The sequence below is a fragment of the Anopheles bellator genome, chromosome X, assembly GCF_943735745.2.
Source record: "Anopheles bellator chromosome X, idAnoBellAS_SP24_06.2, whole genome shotgun sequence".
Classification (NCBI taxonomy): Eukaryota; Metazoa; Arthropoda; class Insecta; order Diptera; family Culicidae; genus Anopheles; species Anopheles bellator.
The window spans coordinates 2,621,553-2,631,551 of NC_071287.1; the positions used below are offsets into that span (position 1 = coordinate 2,621,553).

General features: G+C 50.2%; 2 protein-coding genes across 2 annotated transcripts in view; both read right to left on the reverse strand.

Annotated features, from left to right (window-relative positions):
* The window catches only part of LOC131213269 (uncharacterized), a 43,174-nt gene extending 35,941 nt beyond the window's left edge, over positions 1–7,233 (reverse strand). The window contains exon 1 of the mRNA XM_058207280.1: positions 7,230–7,233. Within this exon, the coding sequence (XP_058063263.1) occupies positions 7,230–7,233 (4 nt within the window). The remainder of the gene's footprint in view (positions 1–7,229) is intronic.
* A 1,082-nt stretch (positions 7,234–8,315) lies between these two features.
* LOC131213271 (uncharacterized) overlaps positions 8,316–9,999 on the reverse strand; it is a 72,009-nt gene continuing 70,325 nt past the window's right edge. Inside the window, exon 4 of the mRNA XM_058207282.1 lies at positions 8,316–8,329. Coding sequence (XP_058063265.1) covers positions 8,316–8,329 — 14 coding nt within the window. The remainder of the gene's footprint in view (positions 8,330–9,999) is intronic.

Sequence of the window (9,999 nt, forward strand, 5' to 3'; positions counted from 1 at the left end):
GAGAGAGAGCGTTGGCGCGAATGCAAAAGGGTTCAAGGAAGAAGCTGGTTAAAAGAATGAAGTGTAGGACCCCCGGCATATAAAAACGGAGCAAAGCGCGCCAGAGTGCATCACGTCCAATGATTAATGTTTCTCAATAAAGCTGTGCGGTCCAAGGGCCCCGCCTGTCGCCGGTCGCCCTCTATCCGCCCCTTCTGGGTGTGGAATTTTCCACCCGCCTCCGGCGGGGTGTCATTTTGTGTTTTGGCGCAGAGAATTGCGCCCTCTACTTCTTCTTCTACTTCTTGCGCTTCGCTGTCTTCCCGGCTTTCGCCGGGCTGGCTGGCTGGCTGGCCGTTTGATGGTTTTCATTTCATCTCGTCGCCTGCGGATCGGGGTCCACGGGTCCGACATGGCGCGTGGAAAATGTTTTCCCATTTTTTTAGCCGGCCAGCCGGACTTCATTGCCCCGGTTTCGTTGTTTCGGTGTGGGGGGAGTTTCGGGGCATGTTATTTTTCTCTCTTCGCAGTTATTAAAGCGGTCACTCCATCAGCCCACCCGGACCGGACGCAGTTAACGGCAGCGCAGAGCGGATGGGCAGAGAGGTCAGATTCCGGTGGTGATGGGTGGCCCGGAATGGCCTGCATTCCGCTGCGCGTTTTATTTCGGTCGGCGGTCGGTCAGCACCATTCTACCCCCATTTTTTTTTTTACTGCTGCTTGGTACGAATCGAAATGCATAGGCGTCGCTGTGTGGCCTGGGCCTGGCGGGCTGGTGGCAACGGAACCGCAAAACTCGGCTCGGCTATCGCGTGCGTCGTTTAGCGCTGCGGACACGGGCACTCGAACCGTGAATTCCACGCGGTGCGGTGCATTACTTCACGGCGCCGGACCGTTACGCGCACGGTCGGCAGTAAGCATACACTGTTCGGACGGGCCGCTCGGACGGTCCTTGCACTGGGGACCGATTATGGGCCCGATCTTGATCGTAGGTGTGCCCGTTCGCGACCGCTGCTAGTTTTTAATTTCTGTTCATCTCGCTTGTGGCGATTGTTAGCTGTTCATAAACGACAGCACGGTGAAGTCAGCGTTGTTTTAGTTTAAGCGTTCTTTTGTTGTTTGTTTTGCGCCGCGCGTTCATAGTTTATTGAAGTTGTAAGTTTGATTTGCTTTTCTTGCTTCCTCGGATCCTTGCGATTAGTTTCTCATTTGTTAGCATGTCTTTTTTTGTTATTCTTTTTTGCTCTTTCTGTTTTTCTCGTTGTCTTTCCGAGTGATGGTTGTTTTGTTTTTATTTGAAAAGGTTTGTTTGTTTATGCAGAGTGTTTCAGTAACGACACATTTTTTCATTTGGTTATTAAAACGACTGTATATTTTTCAATGTTTGAACATTTGTTCGAAAGGTTCATTCATGACATTTCTGTATAAAATATTATTTTGGATGCAGAAAATTGAGAAATATGAAACATTTATTTAGAAAGTGGTAGGTCGCCAAATAATGTGTCAAAATCAATGTTTCATTGAAGCTCATTTCTACCTCGGTGTTTCTACCTCGGGTTTGTTGTTTTTGGGGTTCAGAAATCTAGGTCGACCGAATGGGCTACTGCCAAGCCACTCGTGGTGGACATTTGACCAAAATTGTTTTCCATAAAAAAATGTAAAGAGCCAACCTTTCAAAAAAAAAGTTCAAGCATTGAAAAATGTTTAGCCGTTTCTTTTATTAAAACCACATGAAAAAAATGTGTCCTTACTGTAACACCCCATTTTAATAGGTTGGTTCGTATACTTGCTGTCTCATCTTGTTTCATTTGTTTCTTTCTTCGTTCTCATTTCATTTGTATTGCTCTTTCACATTTGTATTTATTTATTTCGTTTAACTTTGTTTTTTTTTGCTTTTCAATTACAAACAAATCGCTTTTCGTTCGCTATTTGCTATTTGAAGTATTAGCATCGACGTCGACGCTTCACGCTTCCGGTACTGATTTGAACCTTTTTGAGCACACTACCCGTGAAACCATTTTCGCCACCCATCCCATCCCAGCTCTGCGCTCGGCGTTGGGGGTCGCGCTTTTGTCGTCGTCCGTCTAAAGCCGCGCGTTGCCTCGAAACGGGGCCCCCGTTTTCGTCCCCGTTCGGAAAACAGTTAAACCAGCACTTTCGGCATAGAGCACCCGGACAAAAATCACAGGTCAACACATACACAGGGAGACAGACGGTCCGAGTGGCGAGCGAAGCGAAGCCATCAACACACGCGCACCCGGCGGTGCCCGCATTATGGATGCAAAATTCAAATTTGTGGCTCACAGGACTTCGGCAGCAGACCGGGCCGGGTCGGGCCGGGTCGGAGAGTTTATCTTGGACACACGTCGTGCGCCACCACTCTCTTCGGCGCTCCGGTGGCTCTAACGAGTGTGCTGCTGCTGCTGCTACCGTCTGGATTTTCGGGAACCGTGTGCGCCGAGTGTAAACAACTGGCCAGCGTGGTCCGTGGACCTGCAACACCTGCACACCCCGGTGTGTGGCGTGTGCCGCGAGGCGTACCGTGGCCTCGTTAGCGTGTTGGCGCACCGAGAGGCCACGGGTTGCCAATGACTCCGATTGACAATTTGTAATGTAAACTCTGATTTGCGGAATCGGTGCCCCAGCTCCGGTGGCCAGTCCGTCCGGGTTGGGGCCCCTTTCCACCACGATATCCGGTGCCCCGTCGGCACGAGGATGATTTGGTCCAATTACCCTTCCCGGGAGGGCTTCCCGTTATTAAGAAGTCATGGAATCGTATGTGCGGCGGTGGAGCCAGACCAAAGTTCATTATCGCCTGTCGACCGGTGCTGGAGCGCAGCTGGTCGAACCATCATCATCGTCCGGGTTCGGGGCGACCAAACAAAAAAAAAAAAAAAAAGGACCAGGCGCCGAGCGGCGAGCGAAACTCTACTTTGCCTTGCAAATCACGTAGAGTGCATCGGTGGCAAAGTTGGGCATTCGCCGGCATTTGACTTCTCCCGGGACGACACGGCAGCAGAAGCAGCCTTGCTGAGACTGAAGTTGTGACCTTTTCGCTCCAGGGGCCATGCGTTCTGGCAACACTGTTGTTATTAAGCCATCATCCGTTTACATCAGCTACACCCCGAGTCCACTAGGGGAAGAAGGCTACGGTTCCAAATCTTTCTCTGACGGGGTGCGTTCTAGTTTCTGTGGTCTCCGTGGGGTCTTGCGAGGGTCTGACCTTGGCTTGGTGCTTCATTTACTCGTGGACTCGACCCTTGTCATGTGTGTCGCGACAGGCGAAGCGTAACGAGTCCCCTACGTGCCTGGCTGCCCGCGGGCCAGGTAGGTTCCGGTTCCGTGCAGAGTACTTCAGTACTTCCAGATCTGGTCGAGTCTACCCCAAGTTTTCTCTCATTCTGTCTCTCTCGCTCTGCTTTGTTGTTGGGTCGTTCACCATATCCACCAACCCTCTTCTCTCCCTCCCCCCCTCCCCTTTTACCCCCGTTCTACTCAGGTTCCAGGCCGTTCCCCGCGAATCATTGGAAATGGCTGACTGGAAACGTGATATTTATTGAATTTTTAATGGTGTGCAGCTTTTCCGATTAGATTTTGCCAGACACCGCCGCCCCCCCCCCCCCTCCCCATCTGCGTCTGCCACCCCTTGGGGAGCTACGATTTCTACTTCTCACCCCCACCCCATCCAATCGCACCTCGAACCGAACAGAAAGAAGCGTTCATTTTTCCAGCCGTTTTTCCGCACGGATCGGGTTTTCCGGTCCACGGTGGAGGGCAACGGGGATAGGGTGTGGTTTTGCCTGTTTTTTTCACCAGCACCTTCCCCAGCCCAAGACCCACCCCCTCCCCCCCGCCCTTGGGGAGTCGGAAGTCGTACCGAACTTCGGCCGGGACTTTTTCGCCCGAACGGGTGGCCGAACGATTGGCGAAGTTGTGCGATGGGTGGTGGTGATGATGTTTTTTTCCGGGTTTTCCCTTTCTTTTTTCTTCTCCCTTCCGTGCCTTTTTTTCCGGGTTCCGGGTGTGTGCGTTTTTTTGTTGTATCCGTTCCTTGCGGAGGAGCGGGGTTGGGCGCAGATCACCGACAGACAGACAGACACCGACCGACCGGACGGAGAGACGGAGGCGGCACAGAGAGTTGGGAAAGTGGTCTAAATCAATCATAAAATACAGTCCGAGGCGCGGTCGAGGTGCGAAAGTTTCCGATACTTCCCCACGTTCTGCCTCTGCTGGCCCCACGTCCGGAAAGGCGGCGAACGTTTTAATTAAATTCTCGGCTCGTCGAGATTCGGTTTCGGATTCGGCCGACCGCCCGCCCGCCCGCCAGTAACTCGCAAGGCGTGGGGCTCCTCCTGGGAGGTGGGAGCCCCCCGCCGTAAGTCAGTCAGGCGTGTTTATGGATCGCCTCGCCCGTCCTATGCTCAGTTGTCCCTCGGGGTGCCTCGCTCGTTATTTGTTAGGATGCGGCACCGTTCGATTACGTGAAACGGGAGCCCTCGATTCGCTCCAAGCCGACAGCCACAGCTATTCCGCACCCGTTTCGGTGTTTGAATTGTGACGCAAAAGTGTTTACAAAAATACACTGGTTCATGACACCGCTTGAGTTACCCGGCCGACGTGTGGCGCCTGAAGTTATGCATTTCGAGACACTCGCTACGCTTAGCCGGGAGCTGATTGCGGTGTTGTAAAAGGCAAACGCAATCGGTTTGAGCTGCAACCAGAGCGACAAAGAAATACAAGGCCCGATCTTTCGGCAAAATAAACACAGTCCATCGGCTTAGGAATGAAGTCACTAGGCCAATGCTGCTTCGATTTCACCAAACCGTCGACGATGCTTTTTGATTAACGTTAAATATAGAAATACTTTTTTTTGTCAATTGTATTGGATTGAGCAAGGAATGTTGCGGTTCAATGACCGAGGGCGTTACTACAAGCTTCAATTTTTATGTTGTTATGTTGGTACACTCTTCATACGAACGTATGCGAAGTTTCATTTTATCTATTCCCTTTTTTAATTTTTTTCAGTTTTAATGCAATTTTTATTTCTGGAAGGTTTGAACGCGAATGAAATTTATGAACGAATGTGGAAAGTATATAAGGAATCTTTGCTTTCCTTTTTGCTTTTTTTCGCTTTTTGCCTTGAAGACGACGTCAAGGCAAAAAAACAAAACAGCACTTGAATACAGCAACCTGAAGCTAAAATCCTTTTCACAGGCGCTTTTTGGCAGTGGCAAAAAATCCATGAATTAAAGTTCGCATTCTTGGAGCTTCCTCCGTATCCACCCTCATTTGACCCCTAGCGACTTCCATCTGTTTCCTGGCTGGCGGTCCCGCATCTCAACCTGATGCCGTGTTGTCAACAAACCGAGCAAACGGAGGAACGGCCTATCAACTTTGATATATGAGTACCTTCGGTGTTTGTAGTTACGACCCACTGGTCGCCAGGAGTCAGGAGCTTAATTTGCTGGTGCTTTTTGTCTGCCAAAATCCTCAGTGACGTTAACGGGAACGAATGGCCGACGGTCCGTTCAGTCCAGTTTCCGCGCCGTTAAATTGGCTTCATTCGATAAACATAAACAGGCGCCGGGGGCAGACGCATAACTTCCGATGTAGGAGAGCAACAATTGCGCTGCACAGCTGCAACACGCAACTGCACCCTGTCTGTCGCAAACACAAACGCATGGACTCTCTTCTCTGGCACATTTGCATGGCAGCGAAGGGCGGGAAAGAACGCAATCGAATAAGCCAAACAACGTCAACAACAAACCAACCGGGGGCAAACTCGAGCCAAAGAGCCGAAATGCCGTCCAAAACCAAAGCGCCAAAGACGCAATCGGCAGCAGGCTGTAGTGGGGTACGTATTGCGACATGTTGCTGCTGCTGCTGCTGCAACGACAAAGTTGTGGCCGTCGGAACGATGATTTAAACTTCTTAAAAGCTGTCACCCTCCGGCCCTCCCTCTCCCGCTCTCCCTCTCTGTCTCTCTCTCTCTCTCGCGGGATGCGGTGACAGGAGCCAGGAGTGGTGCTATTGTATGGGCCCTTGGAGGCCAATCGGTTGCGTCGAAGCGGAAGCGAACGATAAGTACACACCAAAATACAGGGGAAAAAAAAATGGGACAAGTGTGGCGTGACAAACACACACAGCCAGCCTCCGTTTGCCTGCAGGTCCTTCTGACCCCCACAGGGAGCTGGCTGGCGATGGATGGATGTTTGAAGTGAAAGTTTCTGCCGGGTGTACCCCCCACCAACCACCAGAAACGACCACTCAGCGCCGAGTGCCGAGTTATTACAATAAATATTATTTTTAAGTCGTCCTCGCACCGTTTTAGACCAGGAGAGAGAGAGAGAAGGGGGTTTCGTGTGGGGTCATGTGAAGCGATACTAGAACCGGGGCTGCTGATAGTAAAAGACCTCCCAGCGGTGACGATATACGATGATGTTCGGAGAGCAAGAGCCGGGGGCCAACTCCAGGATTCGAACCGAGACTGAGGAGCCGTGACCAGCGTATGCTACCACCTGAACCATCCGGATGGTTTCGGTTCGGATGGCCACCGAGAGCCAGCGTTAAGTCAGGTCTACACGCTACGATTTTACTGCTATTTTTATCTGCACAGATCAAAGTCGTAATGGGATAGGAGCAACAGCCATGGAAGAAACATTGGTCACAGTCGAGGTCGAGGAAATGGCTCTTAAAGCGAAGCAATTATTCTCACGTAAATTTTTTCCGTGAATTGGAAAACTAACCAAACGATTGGTGGGACTATATCCCGGGGGCCACAGTATGAGAAACTTGGAAAAAATGTATGGCAGGCCAACAAACTATGAATCTTTTGCTAGAGTTCCGTGAGTTACTTTGAGTTGCTTTTGAGCGCCTTATGTTTACGGGATATTTTCCCGTTTCGGAGGTATTTTTTTCAATTTGACAGTTTACGGCAAATTTCGGCAATTTTTTTTTTGCTTTCCAAAAATATGGCTAGTTTTTCGACAGCGGATCAAGTTTTGGCAGAAGATGGCAATAGAAGGAGAAGGAAAGGAAACTGAAAAATCAAAGCAAAAACAAACGAACTGTCATTTCACTCACTGGAGCTTACGGAATTTTTCACGCAAAAGCTTCTAGTGTGTACGCTAGCATATCAAAAAACCTGTAGAGAAAACTCATACTGTGGTCGAGGCGTATGAGGGTGAATGTGGAAACATACATTTTGTCAAATAAGTAACGGGCGTTATGTTTCTACACATATCACTTACCCATGTTGAAAATGTTGGCTTTTAATGCTCAGTAAATTGTTTACAGCTGAACGTGTTTTGTGTCTCATCGGCGATTTCTGCACTTCTCCTAAATTAATTGATCCCGAAGCGGTCATTTGAGATTTGGAAACAAGAAAAAGCCACAGAGGGACAGATTTGGGCAATACGGTGGCTTTGGCATAATTGATTTGTAGTTTTTGGCCCAAAATTCCCACACAAAAAACAAACAACGTTAAACTTCGTATGCACGTGATCTGATCAAAAATTTTCGCGACTTTTGGGTTTCGTTATTAGATTTCGCGTTTGTGGCGGATTGCTTCGCGCAAATTGCGCATATCTTGCCGGTAATATTCGTTATTGACCGTTCTATCTATCGGTAACAACTCATGGACGCACCACGAAACGGCAATCGAAAAAAAAATGGAAGTGAAACTGTTCACTTTCGACCAAAGTTGGCCTTTCGTGGATCACATCTTTTCGGTCCTCTGAGAAATTTTTGAACCACCGATAAATGTTGCTTTCAGTCGCAATAGCTTCACCGTAAGCCACAGTCAACATTTTGGATGCGTCTGCGCTTCAGCCAAAATTTGAAAAAGTTTTTTTGCCATCCGTTTATGGGACTAGACAAAAATCGCCGAAGAGCGAAATCTGGTCAAGCGTCCAACAGTTGTCAAAAAATGATTGATTACTCAAAAGAGTCGAACTTTTCACCATAAGTCACTGACATGTGTAGCAGCCACAAAAAATTCAAAATCGAATAAAGCATTTTCTTTAAAATTTCAAAATCACAACAAAATGAGCGGTCAATTTATAATTTTTCTACGGGGAGGAACTATAAGACCTAGGATTTTACACTGTAATTTCGAAGCAGTCTTTGAGTGAAATCCACAAAACAAACCACTGAATTGAACAGATTGTTAATGCTCTTTTGCTCAGATTTTCTAGATTTGCGTCGATGGTTGAAACCGACCAAATTGGTGCAATTTTGCTGTCCACATGCTACGATGCGATTGCACAGATCAAAATAGCAGTAAAATCGTAGCGTGTGGACGTAGCCCTTTAGCCGGAGCCGGTTTACTTTCACACCTAGCGCGTCGAGACTGAAAGCAAGAGACAGAGAGTGACAAAAGGATAGCAAAGGGTCGGTGCGCCCTTTTTGCTTTCTTTCTCTTTCCCGGGTTCTTTGTAGCGCTCGTATATTGTCGCTAAGTTTATTTGTCTTTGATTGGCACAATCAACAAACAAACGATGAACTGTCCAGCAAGGAGTGGAGCTTTCGCACCCGGTGTCAACGAGGTGAAAGTAAAACAATAACATGCCTAAATACCGTTACTACACAACACGACACGCATTGATCCACGTCTGCGGCGCCTGCAAGGACTGCAATCAGAAGGCTGCCTTTTGTTCGATGGGGGGCCCCCGTTTTCCGGCGAACGCTTCATCGTCGACATCGTTGTGTTGTGTAACAGGGAATTATCCTTTTGGGTATGAACCGTGTTTGTTGCATATTTTTAATGCACACGTTCGAGGGCTACTACTTTCACTCCACACTTCCGGCCCGAGAGTCGCCCCGGAGAGATTGAGTCCCGACCGGCCGACAGCTCACCCAAAAAAGGAGGGTGCGGTTCCTGACCGGAAGTACTCGGTGGGGAAGGGGGGGGGGGGGAGTGTCACAAGCCACATGGTAGAACCCCCGCCGCACCACCACCGAGGCCCCTGCCGCCGTGAGGAACAAGTCCTGTTCCATATTTCATATTAATATATTTTATTCGCGCGCAGCATACTTTCCGATATGAATATTTGCGCTTCTCGCACCCCCCTCCCGCTTCGGTTCCCAACGCATCACCTTTCGATAGTCTGATGCAACTACCACCCCTACCACCCATCCCTACCTCCCACCAGCACCTGCACTGCCACAGATTCCGCGGAGGTACGCTGATGGTTTTGGATGCCACAACCGAAGCCACCCCCCTTCCAAAAGTGGAGTTAGCCGAAAACATGGCGGTGAGACTCTGTCCACCCCACAACGCCCCCCCCCCCCCCCTCCGGCCCCCCCGTCCCGTCCATTCTCCCGTCGATTCCCCCCAGTGGTGGTGGCGTGGGTCTCGAAAAACACGGAATGACGCGAAAAGGCCACTTCATCATCGCTGCTGCTGTGCGTGGTGCATACCATTCAGGCGCCCCCGAATAAAAACATCACGGGGCCGCACGCCCCAGGAGTCGGGTGTGCAGGGTGCTACGGCGACGACGAGCGGGAAAAGGGAGACACGGAAACCGGAGCAGCCGACCGAAAACCGACACCGGAACCGGAAATCCACGGACAAGAGAGAGAGAGAGAGAGAGAGCGCGCACGGGAGGGTTGTAAACGTTGGCACTCGCGCAGCATCGCGCAGCGTGTGTTTGAGTTTGGGGCGAGTTTGGTCCAGTGGGCGATCCTGGCCCGGTCGCCGGGCGGGCGATGAAATCGGTCGCCGGCAAATTATGGCCGTTATTACGCCCCACGGTGGGGGTTGGTGGGGGAGTGTCACCGTTGGGGTCAATCGCAGGTCGCGCTGGCCGAGAGCCCCGAGAGTACCCGAGTGGTGGTCGGTGGTTGTTGTTCTTGTTTTTTTTTTCGTCTGTTGGAGGGAGGCTCTGAATATCTGGGGTTCCCCAATTTTGGGCTCCATTTTGCTCCAACCATATGTCATGCTTCCCTGGGGGGTGGAGCAGGCTTTCTGGCACCGGTGGGCGATGCATTTGTGTGTATGGGCAATGAAGGTACTACTGG